We start from the raw sequence: 19,475 nt of genomic DNA on the forward strand, positions 1-19,475 counted from the left end.
AGATCGAGTGCAGGTCAGGGAGCTCGGTGTGGATGATGCGCTCAGCTGATCGCACCACCCTCTGTAGAGCTCGTCTGTCCTGCATGGTGCTGTTTCCAAACCAGGTTGCGATGTCAAACTGGTTGGCCGTCAGGATGCTCTCTATGGTACAGAAGTAGAAATTCCTGAGCACCTTAGAGGGCAGTCTCTCAAGCGTCTGAGGTGGTAGAGACGCTGCCGGGCCTTTTTCACCACGGTTTAATGTGACAGGACTATGACAGGTCCTGCGTGATGTGAACACCGAGGTATCAGAAGCTGTCCACTCTCTCCACTGGGCTCCTGTTGATGATGGGGGTCTGGTAGTTCCTCTCCTGCCTTGTACTAAAGTCCACTATCAGCTCCTTTGTCTTGCTGATATAGGAGCAAGACAAAGTAGGGTTCCAAACCATTGGTTCCACACACATTCCCAATCATACACTGCACAATCTATAATCACCAGTCATGTCTTTAGACTGTGGGAGGAAACTCGAGAGCCCTGAAGAAACTCTGGAGGTGCAAGGTGACAGCGCTAACCCACAATGCCTTGCCTGGAAATCATCTCCATCCCCAACTGCAACATAACACCTCAGTTCCCTTGCAAGTTCACTTCATTAGTATTTTAACACCACAGCTGCTCTGATTTCTATGTGAATAATAATGATAATAATCACGCAGACGCAGGTCAAGAGCTTCAGTTAACAGTCTGGAGTCAAGATCAGAATAAGAAAAAATGTGATCTCAGTGATTTGGACTTCAGCATATGCCTTTCAGTTACTGTATTACTGCATCTTGAACCAGTCATTCTCCTCTGACCTGTCTCATCAACGAGGCATTTCCTTAATTGTTTTTTTTTTCTTTACACTTTACACATTGTGTCAATAAGATCTTGACATGTTCAGAATCACTGAGATTACTGTTTTTCTCCACAATCTGAAGATTTTGTTTAATGTCAGCATTGACCCGCACCTGCGTGATTATGACTTGCTTTGCTGTCATACGATTGGCTGATTCAATAACGTACAGGAGTTCATATTAACACTGGTGCACTGGGTTCCCCCCTCCTGGTTATACAGTATTTAGTCAGGAGAGCTGTGTGTGAGCTGTGTGTCTTCTGTAAGACTGAAAAATCTAATAAACATTCTGCATCAGGTATTAAAATATCCTGGGCAACAGCTGAAGGCGTTGGTTTTGTTTGTTTAAGTTGATTATCTTTTCAAGGTTATGGCCTGTTTGGTCATGCTTGTTTTATTGGGCGATATGGTAATGCTCACTTTGGTTTGCATAAAAGACAGGATGGTAAAACTTAGCAAGCGGATAGACCTGGAAATGCTGGGTTAATCATTATCTCACTAAATTTCGGCCTGTAGTGTGGAGGATGTTTTGACACAGAGTGAAACAGCGTGACCGAAAGGCTCATCGTCGCGAGTGGCACACCGTGGACGGCTTCCTGACATCGTATTGATCAAGTTGATCAAACGTCTGAAGCCTGCAGATTAGCTTTGTTTGGTGCACGGCTTACAGAAGACAGCTTTGTTCCGTCAGTGCCGGCAGCTTTTATTTTCAGTGAGAGGGTTTATCAAAGTTAATGTTTAATGAAAGACAGATGTCTGCACCAAAAATATGAGGAAACTGATAGCTGGCATGGATGCAGCAAACTGCTTCTGTGAATTTAATTCTTTATTTTTTAATATATGTGTTTAAAAAAAAAAACTGTCTGATTTTGAAGAATTTGTCAGCATTGTCACACAGTATATACTCATTCACTTGTCTCCATTCTTGAAGGTCATTGCAATTGGAAGTCGGTGTGGGTGTGTGTGTGTGTGTGTGTCTTGGTGCTCTTGGCTGAGTGACCTTGTAGAGTCAATACACTCAGCGTTTCCAGACGCTTGATATTTGCAGGCCTGCTCTCAGACATGCAGCGGTGACACACACACACACACACACACACACACACACAGCTCTATGTCTACCGTATCTGGTCCCTGCTTAGCCACGTCGCAGCAGCGGCAGAAGGTTACTGTAAAACAGCTTGACATCACCACACCGCCCGAGCGAAGCCCGTCCTATAAATTGATAACATTATTAAGCTCCAACAGACGATCCTTTGTGTGCCGTCTTCGAGCAGGCAGAGGAAACAGTTGCTGTTCAACATGCTAACATCATTAGTCATCGAGTCATGTTTGTCGAAGCACATTGCTACGAGCTCTCATGGAGACCTGCATGACACGCGCTAATTTGTATGATCTTGCTAGTTGCAGAGAGCACTTTTTTTCAAGGGCACTGCAGCAGTCTCGGTTCATGACGAGCAGGCCGGGTCCAGCCTACGTCGTAAACGCTCCCTCCAAACACTCCTGGTCTTCCGGTTTGCATTGCATCATTAATTATTCAGTCTACACATTCATGTCATGGCATCAGCGCTTTATTTATAACCATACTCTGTAACTCACAGCTGTCTGTAGCTGCTTTATGCTGTACAAACCATGACTTTTCTTTCTTTATTTAATTAATGAATTCTTTTTTTTTTAGCACAAGGACCAGGTGGAATATGGCAGGTTCACTTTTACTCACAGTTCACCTGCCATGTTTCTATAACGCGAATAGAAACAGCGTGTGTTTGTACAGAGAACAGGTGTGTGTGTGTGTGTGTGTGTGTGTGGCTTCTAGGCCCCTCGCTGCCTTTTTACTGTAGTACACAGGAAGAGCAGAGCAGCATGTATAAAAACCCAGCATCCTTCTGTTGCCTTTTTTTCTCTTTTTTTTTTCACTTCATGTAGAGGTTCCTTTGTCCTGGAGTATGTAGTTAGTAATTTCATTTCCACCCCCTTCTTCTCTTATTTCTTTTCCTTATCCCTCTCCACCTCTTTCTCTCTTTCGCTCACTTTCACCGTCATCCACACACAGACACATGCTCACATCATCCTGCTCACACCCTCTCCCACTTCACTGCAGTGCTCTCCTTCCCTTCTGGGCTGTCTGTCTGCGCAGTCACACTCCCGAACCCCCCGCCGCCTCCTCCGTCTGTGTGTGTTTCTGTGAGACATGGGCACAGATCCTATCTGCCCTTCTGTCTCCCGCTCTCACTCCATCGCCTCCTCCCTCTCTCCGATTTTTCACCCTTTTTTTTTTTTCAATGACTGCAGTGCTATTTTGTTCACCGTACCCTTATATTCATTCATCCCTATGTTCTGCGTCTTAAAATCCGCTAATTATTCCTGATTCCTTGGTTCTAAACTTCGTACGGTGAGCATGGAAAAGTGATGCCGAACTCTTTCATTCGTTGGTTGGAAATATTCCAACTTTTCCAAGTGCATATGCAAATAATATATTAGACATGCTCTTACCTCCTTAAGCAAACCTCACCGTGAGAGAAAGTGTACTATTCAAATCCACTAAATGCATTATATATGAAAGCAAGCTTTCCCCAGGACATCTTATTTGACTGAAATATTGTTCATCTGTCTGCTAACCCTAATCCTGTCGTTCCTGGGGTAAAAAAAGACAAAGAACAGGATGAACAGCTTAATGTCTTAAACCAGTGGAGAACCTAATTATGCCTGTCCACGTACAGTGTTATGGCAAGTGATCCCTAACATCAACCCTACAAACTGTTCTATTAGGTTAATCAAGTGGAGCACATGCAGTCATTAGACTTTAGAGTTCTGTCTCTTTAGCTGTGTGAAATCGGGTAGCTGACTCATTTGGCTTGTTAGAGTTATCACATAATCAGTGTATTAAAGTTATTAAGCTCGATCATGTCTACCCAGTGGATTACAAAGTCATAAGCTGGTACATGTCCCTAAATCCTCCATGTATAGGGGACAATAGGACTTTTTAGCAAATTGTAACTTTATATACAAAGCATCATGTACATGATTACACTTTTTTTTTACACACACACACAGAGTTGTCTCTCCCACTCATGATGAACTCATTTTAACACTTCTGGTGTTATGCATGTTATTGCTCTTCAAATGCATTCCTTTAAATCATCTTACTGTACTGTGTCTTTTTCTGGTACACCATGGCTGCACACTTTAGTTTTCACATTAGGCCTGATCGATTTGTACCGTGCCCAGGAATGACTGCTTCCCCCCATTCGCCCACTAGATAGCGTTCATGTTGATTTTGTTCTGCATTCTCAGGTATGCACCTGCTCGGTTTGTGAACCGTGTGTAAAACACAAAAGAAGAACAGAACAAGAAAGTTAACTTTTGCGCTATTCCTAATATTATTTTGTTATTTAGGAAAGAAGGTCAAAAGAAATGCTCTCTCGTGCCTTACTCATTCATCAGCTATGGCTGTTGGGGCTGTAGGTTAAAGGTAGGTTGGCTTCCACCTTGGCTCCACCTTTTCACGCGGACTCGAGGACGGTTCCCCGAGCCTGGAACAATTCTGTTCGCGCTGATGAAAATTAACCAGATATGGGTTCAAGTGTTCTCGGAAACAATACTGGGACCCTAAGGTAAAAAATTCCCTTACAACTCAAAAACTCAAAACAGCAAGGGTGGACAAACTGTGTGCTGAGGTGCTTTTGCTAGCCATGAATATTCACATCTCTCACCAAATGTTGGGATCATCTATGAGGTTGTTGTTGCCCCAATTCACTGCTGTTTCCCACTGATGAGGTGCTAAAAACTGCTGCCTTTAAGTTCTGCCTTTGTTTTCTTGGAATGGTTCATATGTCACAGCCTCTCATTTTCTACTCTTTACATGGATGAAATCTGAATGCTTGTAACCAGTCATAACAGAAGGTGGAATTTGTCTGCAAAAGTTTATTTTTACTTTTTACTGTGTTTGTTTATGCCAGGAACAGCCTAGAGCTGTCAGATGATGACAGTTCATCCTTCAGTTCATTGCCCTTTATGCAGCTTTAGCACTAATTAAGTGGTGGGTTGTCTGATAAACTGTATAAAAGATATCGGCGGGTTAGCTGCTAACTATTTGCTGTTGTTTAAACCTTATGACACATCTCGTCTCGCCCATCACTACCTCAGTGTAATATTCTCACCATGACCCAGTTATGTAAATGTGGCCATTTTGTTATAGCACATGGTTTTATGTAATTAACATTTTTTGTGTCAGTCAGTAATGGGCTGTATTTATTTACTAATATTTTTTCCCCTTACCTAACAATCAAAAGGCAGGTTTTTCTTTCAGAATTGTATCCACAGTTCGCTACACATTCAAAAATCTCGATGAGCCGTTTGTACTGTAGTTGTATTATAAATTGTGGCTTGCCAGAGTGTGACGTGTAGTGATTTGCTTGCCAGCTTGTGTTACACACATGTGGTGGAGGTTTTCTTTTTTATAACCCGTACATCTATATTTACACATGGAGACCAGAGTTCGATAACTTATCAGCATTTATAAACACACTGTAATTATAGTATTTATTTAGTAACTTAAAATTTAGAAACTAAATTTAGTCAAAGATTTTCAAAGCAATCTCATTTACCTCTCGTCTGTACCAAGCACTCAGCATTCAGCACCATCAGTACATCACCAGACTGATCATCTCTCATCATCCATACCTGTCTCTCCTACCTTACGTTAAGGATTTGTAGGTCATTGTGTGACTTCTTAAACAAAAATATTCCACTGAAACTGGTCAGGTACAAGTACTGAAATGTACATGAGAGCCAAAACCTTGCCAGAAAGGTGAGCAAGTCCAACCGGAAGCCTAAGGAGCTTTTCCTCAACAATACATTGAGAAATACTAGAAAGTCTAACTCTTTAGAAGCAAAATATGACAAAATGAGGGGAAGCTCAAGACGTTTACACAATACGGGACATTCATACAAACGGCAAGTAGTAGAAGTGTTGGCATCATTTACAGTTATTAATGTATCATGGATATTAATGTAATATTAAAAAAGGGCTTAAAAGCAACAGGAAAGACAATTATTCTCATAATAATAATGATAATAATAATAATCATCATCATCGTATACAGTCTGTAGAGTCTGTTTAGATCCTCAGTAGCAGCAAGAGGCACAGATTAACTTTAAGCTTGTTAGTCCTTCACCGTATCGCCCACCTTCATCTGTATTACATCACCGATTGTTCTTCTCTGCAGACCGTGTGTCAGCTGTTTAACCACCCATGACACAAACATGCAAACACAAACGCAAACTCACTCCCACTGATCCTCCCATGTCTTGTGTTGATCTCATGGGTTTTGATTATAATTCTTCTCTCTATAATACTCTAGCTATAATTGTCTTATTCCTGCAGTATCTTAAATATGACTAATATTGAGAAATGTAGCCATCGTTTATCTGTGTGTGTGTATGTGTTTATGAGGGAAACAGGAAAAGACTCAGGCTGTGTGGTGAAAGCATATAGAGCGATACACTCGAACAGAAACTCTCCTCATAAGGATTGTGGGGGGGGAGAGAGGCCGGCATGCTTCATTCTTTTTACAGTCGAGCCCAAGAACACATGCAATGACAGTGTGTTCCAGAGGAGGCAGGAGAGGAGATGAAGACTGTCAGTGCGTAGCTCTGCTCCTCATTGGCTGCTGCTCACTCAGCCTGTTTGCAAAGCAGCCACTGATTGGTTGTCACGTCACTGAGCCCTAAGCAGCTGCCGTTGCGAGGGCCAGGCTTTCCCTTCCTCGTCTACTCCTGTATACACTACCTGTATTTTTGGATCATGCACAAATTCCAAACTCTTCTCTCTATTCTCTTTTTCTTTTTATTAAGATAAATAAGCACCGGCATAACCGTCATCAACTTGTTGTTCTCGCCGACCCTTCTGATCATAAAGTGACGGTGATCTCTCACACGTTTTTTCTCTCCCCCCTCCTTTTCCCCTCACTCCCTTCCTCCCTCCTTCCCTCCCTTCCTCCCTCCCTCCCTCTATCTTTTAATCAAGACACAGCCTGCCCTTTCCTGTGCATTGCTGCCTGCCTCAAGCCCGCACGCCTCCTCTACCTCTCTTTCCCTCTTTCGCTGCCTCCCGCTCATGCACTCTCCGCCATGCACTTTCTTTCTCTCACGCTTACACTCTGAATTTGCAGGTTTGCAGTGTAAACACTTGCGCTTTTATGCTTTGGCTTTCACAATCTCATTTCTACAGTTCATTCAGCATATCCTATCTTACAAAGGTATTTTCTCCTTCTCACATGTTTTAGCTTGTCATTACTCTTTTGTAATTCTTTTCGTCTTTTCTGTTTAAAGACAGGTGGTCGTGCTTTAAAGGACCTAAAGGAGACAGTGGAGGGTGACGATGAGAAGAAGAGACACAGGAGAAACAGGAGGGACAAAAATGCGACTCAAGTAGAAGGCAGAGGACGCGCATCATCACTAAGTGCCTGGATGTACTGGATGCTGCAGCAGCCTCGTGCCGGCGCATGCTTTTTCCCACGCTGCTGTTCCCCGCAGACCTGACTGCTTGCCTGTGTAAGTGTATCTGTGATTGCGCTTGGCCTTGACTCAGACTATATTTCACTCTGACAGGCAAACGGTCAATTTGCTGTTCCTCGAATCCAAGCCTCCCCCCACTCCACCTCGCTTGCAGTATCATCCTGTTAATCCAAGGACAGTCGATTAGTTTCTTCTTTTGTACTCAACACGCCTGACTTTACTCACGAAGGCTTTTCTTCATCTTCTGTTGTCTGGAAATGTGAGCATTTTTAGAAAACATTGATGTTGCAGCAGCGGGACGGTGGCCTTTAGGGTGGGAAAAGTGAATAAAGTCGTTTTACGTAGACAAGAAGCTGGTTTTACGAGCCAGGACGGCCACTGCAGCCCAGTAGTACGTGTCTGTCTGCACTTTTAGTGCCTCAGTCTGAGTGAAGCTGTCAAGAAGCCTTTGCAGCATGCCTGTGTGACCTGCTCTGCCTCAGCATCCTTCTTCTTGCTCAACTATTCAGCTGATATGGAACACAGAGAGTCATAGATTCTTCATTGTTTTTTTGTTTTTTTTTTGCCATTCTGTCTGAACGTTAGAGCATGTCTCATTCCTTTTACCAGAGTGTTTTTTGTGCTGTGGCACACTGATTATTTTCTTTGTCCTGCTACGTGCGCTTTGGACTTTCTTACCCCCAGACAACCTTTAATTCGACCCTAACCACCCGCTCATTATGGCCGTCAACGTTGCTGTAGGCCGGGACACCAAGTGGCTGACGCTAGAGGTGTGTCGCGAGTTCCAGAGAGGCTCATGCTCACGGTCTGACACCGAGTGCAAGTTCGCTCACCCTTCTCGCACCTGCCATGTGGAGAACGGCCGCGTCATCGCCTGCTTCGACTCCCTCAAGGTAACCCTAACCCAAACATAAACACTTTTAACTCAAAGTGCACACTTTTACAAAGTTAGCTCTGGTGCGGAATGTAGAGCCATATATCTTTTAGAATTATGACATAAATCTGTGTATGATTTAACATACATAAATACACACTGTAGTACGCTTGTGCTAACACCTCCTGGCTGTTTTTTTGCTGAGCTGCGATGAGTCTTCTGCTGATGTCCTGAAAAGCAGCGTGTGTCTGTGTCAGCCTTAAAAGTATAGAGCGGGCCTGGGCCAACTCCGTCTGCAAAAACATGATGAAGCACTTTTGTCCACGTATGCACAATGCGGAGTAATAGCCAAGATGTAGCGCAAACGTAACCAAAATCTTATATAATATTTTTGCCAGAATGTAATACTTTACAGTATGCAATCTAAAAAAGTTCTGGAACTTTAATTTAGACTTTCTAATAAATACTGGTTCTGAGGTTGCATATGGTCAAAATGACAAAGTCAGTACTTTTTACAGTCTCTATTTGTTTCTCATTATTACGTGCCCGCCTCGGGTCTGTGTGGGTGTAGTTTGCATGTTTGGTGGGTTTCGTACAGGTACTCTTATTTCCTCCCACAGTGCAAAGACATGTATATTAGGTTAATTGTTGCCTGTAGAGGTGGCCTGTGATAAGCAGTGTAGAAGGTGAAGGAATATAAGAATATGATGTAAATAATTGCTTGACTAATTTTAAACCTGCTGTCCTACAGATACACTGTGGATGTCAATTTTCCACAGTACAGCTTATCCTGTATAGGGTTGTGGGGACCTGGAGCCCATTTCAGCAACTAGATACAGTAGGGTGCTGCCCTATCACAGAGCACAAGCACATACACACACACAGCACCGTCAGAAGTCTTAAAAGTTTTAGTGTATTTCATGTAGAGAATGTCTCTCCTCAGAAGCCGGGCTGAGAGCTAGCAGCGGCCGGAGCTCAGCACACGCTAATTCTTCTCCCCAAAGAAGCACGTCAGCCGTTAATTTAGTGATAGTCTGGCCAGCGCAGCGCCGTCTGGATTACAAATGTGAAATGGGATTATTTTTTCAAACGTAGCAAAGCAGTCAGCTGTAGGCTCATAGTCAGAGTGCTGCGCGAGGGAGAGAACAGCCCAAGCCCCTTTGTCTTAATCCCTCTGCAGTCGCAGTTCAGGTTTTAATTATACAGCACTCCTCATATTAATAGTACTCATTCATTTCTCTGCGAGCGAGAGCCCATCCCCCAGTGCCACCCTCTTTCCTTGTTCTCCTCCTCCCCTCTGCTAATTTATTGACATCCCTTAATGGCTACCACAATGTCCTTTCTCCTAACTGGTGTCTTCTGCTGGAGACGCTTCTTTATCCATTACATCCGACTAGCCTGCCTGCCAGCATGCCGGTCTGGGCAGACATAAAATATGCATTCTGTATCATTCTACCGTGTGCTACTTTGATTAATGTCTGTGTTCTGCTAATGAATTTCCATTTTTTGTGTGTGTGGGAAAAAAAGTGCAGAAAATATTTCAGACATGGAATTTGTATTACTAACCATGATGGTGCAGAGGATTCGATTCAAGAATGAACATTCGAGAATGCCTCTGATGCTGCGATAATAAATTCATTCAAATGAATCTCTTCTAATAACACAAGCCACGAGTTACAGGCATGGGCAGGAATATTTGCGGGTAATCATTGACAGCATCTTGTCTGTTAAGATCTTCCGCTCTCTCTATGACCAATGAGTGGTGAGGAGACCGGATGAGGCAAAACTTCCTCCTAGTTGCTGGGTGCGTTACCATGGCTACGTGGAGGAGATCCCTGACCCGCTGAATCCAGCACGACATGACTTACAGCTTTTCATTCCTCTCTCTGCTTCTTTCTGCATCAGGAGGAAAACACAGCATTCAGTACACATATGGACCAGAATGTTTTTAGTTCTTGTCGTGTTACTTCTTAATTTTCTTTTTGCATGAGAGATTTCTGGTTGTCTAGCCACCCAGCTTGGCCATTAATAATGCAGCTTAGCACTGTTGCTGATCTGTGGTTTCGACTGCCTTCTCCTCTGTGTTTTGAGGAGTTCTGCTCTCACGGGATTGTCTTCTCATTGCTAAATACTCCCAGAACATACTTTCTTTACTTCTAATGCAAACACATGTGCTTTGTTTGTGAGAGAGACTATGAACAGATTAAATTCAGTTTATGTTCAAAGTCAGTGCCAAGTTACAAAAGTAGAAGTCCCATCAAAATAGCCGAACATCAGCTAAAATAGAAGAAGCATAGGTTAGGTTAAACCTTACATGTACTGATCAGTCATAAATCCATTGAAAGGTGAAGTGAATAACAGTGATTATCTTATTACAGTGCCACCTGTCACTATGGTTGGTATATATTAGGCAGCATGTAACAGTCATTTCTCAAAGGTGTTGGAAGCAGAAAAATGAGCAAGTGTTAGGACCGACAATAGACAGATTGTGATGGCTACTTCTCTGGATTTTTAAAACAGCAGGTATTATGAGTTGTTCGTGTTATGCAGTGGTCAGAACCTTACAAAACTGTGGTGGCCTGATCTGATAAATATATATATATTTTTTTTACATCATGCCACATTGCTCAAATAGTTTAGGAATGACAAAAAAACATGACAAAGTGTTCAAAACTTTGTCTTTAAAATGACCATATCAGTGGGATTTGCTGGGTAAAGTTCGCTCCATAGAGGCTCCACCTAACATTTTACAGGACTTAAAAGATTTGCTGCCAGCTTCTTGGTGCCAGATACCACCGTCAGCACAGTCATTTTGCAGGTGCTATACTCAGGGGCACATACAAAATATTAGACGGGTCATTTTAATGCTATGCCTGATTGGTAAAGCATGGTTCAATTATTAAAATATTACAAATGTTATAAAAATACATAAAAATGTATATAAATACATTTTATTAGAAAAACTAAAATTCTAATAAATGTAAAAAAAAAAGGATAATAGGATTTCCATTTTTTTGTTTTTCATTAATAGATTTTAGATAAAATTGTGACTGAATCTCTTTAAAATTCTTCCTTACTACTTCATTAACAATCAATTTTCAAGAACCAAGGAGTCAGCTTTAATTCCCCCCCCCCCCCTTTTTTTTTAAAAACCAGAGACGTTCCCTTTTTTTCAAATGTCTGTGCTTTCTCCAGTAATGTGGTTGGGCAATTGAACAATTGAACAATTACTTTCTGACTTTTTCAGTCTTGCAAAAATGCCATCTATTGCAGGAGTTTAGACTAGTCTGATACAGTATATAGCTTTTATTTTGTATAAGCGACTTTGTCATAATCATTATTTAAAAGACAAGCATGTTGGCCTTCAATATCTCTTCTGTGCCTGGTGTAATGACTGCATTAAGGCTGGTTTCATTTCCTAACACTTGCACTTTCAGTTCTAACATCATTCCCAGAGCTCCTGTGACAAGGTTCTGAAGGGTACGTCTTATCAATCGGATTACACTGCCAGTGAACTAGGTCTTTCATTAGACCCTTGTGAAACAGCACTCAATGTGTTTACATGATGATGAAGTTAGAATTAATAAAATACATCACAATGGTTTTCTGTTTGTTTTCTGTTGAGTCCTTCATCAGAACCACCTGCCCGGCTCTGGTCTTTGGCTAATATTAGAAATCAGATGCTATTATGTATTGCTACATAGCTTTTTGGCTGGTAGTTTGATTGCTAACCTCTGTGCAAAGTTCAGGAGAAAACTCATTAAAAATGCCCATGAAGCATCATTGTTCATCCTTATTTATGAGTTTAGATAGACTTAAGAGACAGGGATTGAATGGCCAACCTTGGTTGAAAGATTAAAAACAAAAGTGAAATCCAGTGTTGAATGACATTCTCAATTTTTTTTTTTTAATAATGACAATCAAGTAAATAAGAATAATTTGTTATTTTATGCAAGGAAGTTAATATACCACAATTGATATTTCATATAAAGTCCTTTATTCTTCAAAACCTACCAGATCTGGCAGGACAAAGAGTCAAAAAGACATCTGCAATACTCTGGTGTCACTCGCGCAATCCGTGCTTGCTTGATTGCTTCCTGAAGATCATGTATTTGTCATAGAAGTTCACAATTTACTTAAGAATTCCCTAGCCATTTTTGTGCAGAAGTGAACACAAAGTGAGGTTCATTGTGCAGAAGTGAACGTCTGCAGAAATTTCTTTCACATATTTTGTTCTATCAATCAATTGAAGCATTTGATTCAGTCAGATAGGCCAGAACTGACATCATCTGTTTTTTGGACGTAGAGAACCACAATTCATGTCTTATTGTGTTGTCGTAATACTTTTGGCCAGCACTGTATATATTAATAAGACTACAGTCTATGAAGTTTCAAAATTAAAATGTAACCAACAAAGTAACATGGCATTAACGCTGCCATATACAGTAGTAAGATGTGGAAGTAGTGTGATTTATTCAGGTGTGCAATTTAATTGATCTGTCTGATCAGAGTCAATTCACACTATTGAAATCATTTAGCCTTTTTTTTTTTTTTTTACAAACAAAATACTTTTTGTTATACTTTTTTATTATTTCACAAATACTCACATTTTGCAAAAGTATTGCTCCTTTATTTGAGTTCATGTGAGTTTGTGGAATTTTACTGTACTGTTTGTACTTTTTTACTCTTTATTCAGTACTTTGAAAAGTTTTTAATTTTTTTAAATGCTTAAGAAAGATTGGACACTAGTGCGATTTAATACAAAACTGCTAAGAATGGGATTAATCAATAGTCTACATACAATTCACAGCTTGAATCAATTTATACCAAAAACCCTTGTTTTGGACTAAAAAGAAGAAGTCTGTTAGACTAAATGTATTTTTAAAACCACTTTCTATAAAGTTACTGTGAATTAATGTGCAGGAAAAGGAGCACCCACCAAGCCTGTTGGGAATTCAAGCACTTTAAAGTTTAAGCATACTACAGATTCCAGTGCTCCATGAGTGTGGAGGAGCCTTCACAAGCTGCTCTTTCTCAAATTAGCTTGAACCAATGCTTACATTATAATTGTGTTCATACTCCGTTAACATCTGGAAATAAAAGCACAAGTGTGTATGGTCTTCATAAATCATTGCCCATGTACGCCTAATTCGAGGCCCTAACCATTACCAGAAATCTACGTATTAGTGTCAGGTTTGTTTTGTGGTCCATGAAAGCAGCACTGCTTTTTTTATTTCTTTGTCTTGCTTTTCCCCCATTTTTCTCCTACCTCGGTCATCTCCCAGTTCCCACCCAGTATCTAGCTTTTTCAGGTAGCATAACAGTTGGTAGGGTAAAAGACAGCACATGACTCCTCCAAGACACAGGAAGTCAAATCTTTTCACCTCTTCCTCATGCTAAATGACACAGCAATGTAACAGACTCAAAGGAAAATCTGTCTTCATACATGATCTTACAGATGCCTATAGCTGGGTAGTATTGCTTTGATGGACAACAAATAAAAAGTAATGCCATCCCTCCCACCCAAATAGCCAATTTCACTTTATTGATAGTGAATGCTTCTCTGTTGTGCTACTTAGGCACCGTCTTTTCTTTTTTTCTTTTTGTTCTTTGTTTTTACATTATGTTTCCTGTCTTTTTGGTGTTTTGGCCCTGGTGATGTTTGTTCGCTCAGGACCCCGTTTTAAAGTGGTGATTTTGCCAGGTATAAGTTTGGTCTGATTACTTTTCTGCATGTCTGCTGATTGCCTCAATGGAAATTGTTCAGGGTTACTTGGTGTCTTCTTGCTTTGTGTGCAGCTCTGCATCTCTGCAGTGCCTTGGCAAGGTGCTTGGACCGGTGGTGCTGCTGCTGCTGCATCGACTGTGTGGTCATAACTGCTTAGGCCTCCACTCGAATTGTGAGCAGCTTCGGCAACGCAGTTACATCATAGCTACTTTTGGTTGATTCTGCAACCAGGGTGGTAACCCAATCTTCTTTTTCACCTGCATAATAATTAGAAAGTCCCTTATATTTTTGCAAATTTCCATCTTAATCAGCAGTGAAGCCATTAGTCAGCGGGACAGAGGATGTGCTAAGCGTCCAATCACCTCTAAGCCAGTACAAATTTTTTGAGACGCTTCGTCATTTTCTTTTACCTCCGTATGTGATTCACAGCTGTGTCATTATTATACTGACGTAGTAACTCAGTCAGGATGTATGAGCTGGCATGAAATCACTGGGGTCGACATGTCACATCAGCAGATGATCCAAACCTGGCAGCAGCCAGGAACTGGTGGTGATGATGAGTAGTTGATTTGGAAGTACCTTGCAGCTAAAGTTCCCTGCTCATCTAGTTCAGCCTTCAAACCTTCTAAATCTATGTTGCAGAGGTGCAGTTGTTTATGACAATTACTAGCCAAAAACATTAAATCCCAGCTCAAGCGTGATCTAGTGTTAACCAGAATACAACCAGTCAGGGACACACAAACCAAGAAGATAGAAAAGAATTATAGCATGCAGAAAACACAAAAACAGTCAGAACATAGAGGGGTAAAACCAACAGAGATTTAAGTTGCAGGGTCGAGGGTGTTGCAAGAGATTCGGGGCCCTCAAACAACCCTTGGCCTTGGCATTTTTAAGGGGCCTTGGAGTCAGCCTTGTTTCAGCACCCCTGTCAAGGGTATTTTGGGTATAGGGTAAAATAATAGCTGGCTGTTGCAAGTAGTTAGTATTCAGGAGACGGCAAACTTTCATAGTGGGTGTTGCAATCCCCGGTTGCTGATTTGACAGAGAAAGACTGTTATCTGTTGCACGATAAGTCAAAAATATAACAGTTTAATGAGAGAGGTGTGACTTTTGGGGCTGTGTTCTGACAGAGACTGCAGTATTCATTTGTCACGTGAAGGATTGGAGTGTGCGTGCGTGGGTGGGCCAGTGGATAGGAGTAAACACTTCTCTCTAGCTTTCCCCATCTATCATCTTAGTTCGCCAGCAGTTCATCAACGTTCAGAGTGAAAGCCCCTCCATGCTTCACGTTTTCACTTCTAGTTCTTCTAGTTCACACTCTTGTACATTCATGGTCAGGGTTGAGTGGGGTCAGTGGAAGAGGAATTAATTCTTTATGAATTTCAAAGGCATGTTGGATGAACATTTTGAATATAGATGCAAACTGTTTTAGTGGTGAATGAGATATAGCCAGTCAAGCCAGAAGGTAGACTCCAGACCCCTTTTAACAAAGTTAAATCCTAGTATTCTAGGTTTGTTTGGAAACCTGCACAGAACCGTGTGTCTATGTGTGTGTGTATTTGTGTGCGAACCAGAAAGTTTGTGCTTCCTCTGTAGACTGTGAACAGAGTATGATTTATTCTGCAGGGGTAATGAAGTTACAGTAAGTTGACTGAATTTCACCCTTGGCTAATGTACCCTGCTTGCAATGTACATGGTTCCCCAGTATAAGAGAAGCTGAAGGCATGGGAAATGAATAACTCTATCAGTCATGAGATGGGAAGGCTCCATATGGGGAAAATTGGCTGTGAAAGACTAACATGTGCTTTCATAATGTGTCTATAAATATTTCATAACCTACAGTTAGGCAAATAGCCGAATAAACAGGAACTAAAGACAGGTACACAGTGGCGGCTTTTGTGTTGCCAATAACATTGAGTGTGTATGGGATTTTCTCTAGGAGTTTTTCTCAACTATGACCCAGATACATCACACCTTAAAACATGCACAGTGTCTGAAAGCTTAACATCCAATTACTGTCTAATAAATACATAGGTATTACAGTATAATGAATTAATAACCATTTAAATATTAATAATATAATATCATACATGCAGTGTAATACCAGTCCAAGGGAATGTTTAAAAAAACACTAAAAGCTTCGAGGGTGCCTGGATAATCCAGTTATACATATGTAAGTCTAATTGAAATATTAACCTTTTTAGTAAAAAAGGTCCAATTAATATTATTTTTTAAGCACTAATAGTTTTTATTCTTGACATTTCTGTGAACAAAAAGAAACAAAATATTCTTATGAGATGAGTTGTTTCAGATTTTCAGGTCAATGAGGTTTTTTGATGAGTAACCTTGAGAGGGAACCGACTCTAAGGGGAACCCGTCCTCATCCGTGTGATCATTTGTCTTCTATGACTTTGTAACCTCATTTGTTTTTATTTTATTACTAGGAACTGGAGTGTGAGCATCATTAACACTGTAACTTTAAGTCTGTTATACAAAACTGAATGTAGGGGCAGTTAGGTGGCTCAGTGTGTTAAGACTCTGAGTTACTGATCGGAAGGATGGCGGTTCCAGCCTCAGCTCTGGCAGGTTGCCGCCTTTAAGCAAGACCTTTAACTCTGCGCTCTGACCTTAGCCTAGTAAAAAGAAGCTGGGATGTAAAAAGAATAAAGAATTTCACTGTGCAATAATGTATATGTGATGAATAAAGGCTGGACTTACTTATTAATTGTTGATTGAACTATGATAACAACAAAAACTCAGTGTTAAATATAATACAAGTGATGATTTCAAAGTACTTTTGTAAGTCGCTCTAGATAAGAGTGTCTTCCAGATGCCTAAATTTAAATGTTTGTGATTTTTATCACTGTTAAAAAGTAATGAAAAAACAAACAAACCCTGGATTCTTGTAGGAACCCGGTTTCAGAGCCCCATTTCTAACAGACATTAGAGACTTTTGATTAATCGGAGTGTTGATAGAGTCTAGGCATTTGAGGCCATGTTGCTCAGGGACACTGTATGTGAGTCATGAATGTGTCATTATGAGGTAATCTGTATGTATAATACAAGATTATGACATAATACCTCAATCTGGATGTGTAAGTTGCCAGTAAATAGACATGGTGGCACATCAGGTAGCATTACAACCTCACAGTGCTTCTGGTTCGATCCCTCTGTCTGTGTGGGTTGTCAATGTGTACGAGTGGGCTTCTTATTTGTTCTCCAGTTTTTCAGCCAAAAACATGTTGGTAGGTGTACTGGCTAAACTAAATTGCCCCTGGGGTTATAAATATGTGTGTTACGTGGTGCTTTTTGATGGACCGATGTCCTATCCAGAATGATTTGCTGCCTCATTCATAATGTTCCTTAGATAGGCTCTAAACACCACCAGGACCATGGCTAGAATAACTGAAAACTTTTGGTGACTAATAATAATTATAATCACTTTGTAGGTGAACTATGTGTTCAGTTTTTGTTGTCACAAACAGTATGCGAGATACTGTACAAAAACCTTTCAGACTAATAGGAGGTCACATTAGTTAGAAGATTTGATACAGAATTATTAGGTCTGAAAATCCCAAATGACAAAATTACCCCTGAATTTTCCTGAATGGGTAATAACTCTCACAACTCACTACACACACACACACACACACACACACAACTCCATTCTGAATATAGCTCTGTATCAGTATTTGTTTGGCAGTAGGATTTGAACTATTGCTCACATGACGATGCGGTAATGTTCCTGTTTTAGGAACTCACTTGTGTGACTTTACAGCTCAATAAACATGAGAAAAAATTGCATTTAGGGCACAATATGTTTCAAAGGATACCTGCTTAAATTTCGCTGCGGACGCTGTGATGATTATTCACATAATCCAGTAGAACTTTAGTAACAATGAACATTAGTCCTACATTATCTTCTCAATGGCTGGTAAATACTCAGCACTCCTAGTACTCATTTCAAACATTTCATGCTTTCTTACCACTTTTTGTAATTTGCCTCACACACACATGTAAGGAACTCGTTTCTAATTGTATTCTCCAAATCACAGGATCCTTATCTCTTCCTTGCCCAGCATTGATTCCTTTTGAATGATTTATCATCAACCCCACTCAACTTTTCTTTTTCATACCCTCTCTCTTTCTCGCTCACTCTCAGGGCCGCTGCACACGTGATAACTGTAAGTACCTGCACCCGCCTCCACACCTGAAGACCCAGCTAGAAATCAATGGCCGGAACAACCTGATCCAGCAGAAGGCAGCAGCTGCCATGTTGGCTCAGCAGGTGCAGTTCATGCTGCCTGGAGCCCAGCTACAGCCCATAGTGAGCCCACTTTTTGCATTCCTAGCGCTATTCCTTTGTTCAACCCCAAATCCATGTTTTTTTTTAACATGAGGGGTTTATTAAGAATGTTTTTAAACAATGATTGAAGGTTAATCAGGGTAATTTACTACAGCCTTGTAATTAGGAAGTCAAGGCCACAGCAAGCTTTCTAAATGAGATAATGAACTGAACTGTAAAATCCCTGTATAATTCCAGTTGACTAGACTTTACTCCTTTACTGAAATTACTGGCCTCATCATTTTCTCTCTTCTTTTGGTCTGTTCCTGTATGTTAGACCACGTTCCCAGTATCACCCTCGTTGGCTACCAGTCAGAGTATGGCATTAAATCCATACATGGGCCACATGAGCCCTGGCATCGGCCTCATGCCCGAGTTGCTTCCCAGCACTCCCGTGCTGGTCCCGGGAAGCCCGACGGGCATCACTGTGGGCAACGGCAACTCCGCTCAGAAGCATGTTCGCACAGACAAGCTTGAGGTATGTCTATTTCTCTGGGCTCTGAGCTGTTTAACCTGTTGTGTGTTAGTTAAGATAGAAAAAGAAGCAAAAGGGATATGCAAAAATCAATATATGATAACCAGCTAGTACATTCTCACAGGTTTTATCGCAGTATGTATTTTCTATTTAGCCTTTACAGTGCATCAGCAACAGTGAAAATGTTAAACTATGTGTTTAAGGAAAGCACTATAGGAGATATAGTTATAGGAGGCTTGCTGCTATCTTCTTAGCAAAGTTAAAAAGAACAGTCCACATTTTTAGCCGTTAATATCCAACCTGAAGTAAGCTAGAACTAAAGATATGCACCGAGACCCTTCTAGGTTGAATTTTTTGCTCTCGTTTCCTTTCCAGGTGTGCCGTGAGTTTCAGCGGGGCAACTGCACACGGGGTGAGAACGAGTGCCGCTACGCTCACCCAGTAGAGGCGGGCATGGTGGATGGCAGCGAGAACTCAGTCATTGTGTGCATGGACTACGTAAAGGGCCGTTGCTCACGCGACAAGTGCAAGTACTTCCACCCACCGGCACACCTGCAGGCCAGGATTAAAGCGCAGCAGCAGCAGCAGGCCAGCCAGAGTGCCGCTGCTACAGCGGCAGCAGCCATGGTGAGATTGAAACAGTGGCATCTAGAGTACTGCAGTCCTAC

At 41.3% G+C, this 19,475-nt stretch overlaps 1 protein-coding gene across 9 annotated transcripts in view; it reads left to right on the forward strand.

Moving 5' to 3' along the window:
* mbnl3 (muscleblind-like splicing regulator 3) overlaps window positions 1–19,475 on the forward strand; it is a 46,665-nt gene that overhangs the window by 9,213 nt on the left and 17,977 nt on the right. For 8 of the 9 annotated variants that reach the window (XM_053505988.1, XM_053505985.1, XM_053505986.1 and 5 more), the window contains exons 2-5: window positions 7,200–8,278; window positions 18,150–18,314; window positions 18,610–18,810; window positions 19,183–19,434. In XM_053505988.1, coding sequence (XP_053361963.1) covers window positions 8,105–8,278; window positions 18,150–18,314; window positions 18,610–18,810; window positions 19,183–19,434 — 792 coding nt within the window. In that variant the 5' untranslated portion in view covers window positions 7,200–8,104. The remainder of the gene's footprint in view (window positions 1–7,199; window positions 8,279–18,149; window positions 18,315–18,609; window positions 18,811–19,182; window positions 19,435–19,475) is intronic. The other variant, XM_053505980.1, reaches the window with a different exon arrangement.

Source organism: Clarias gariepinus, chromosome 10 (genome assembly GCF_024256425.1).
Source record: "Clarias gariepinus isolate MV-2021 ecotype Netherlands chromosome 10, CGAR_prim_01v2, whole genome shotgun sequence".
In the NCBI taxonomy this organism is placed as follows: Eukaryota; Metazoa; Chordata; class Actinopteri; order Siluriformes; family Clariidae; genus Clarias; species Clarias gariepinus.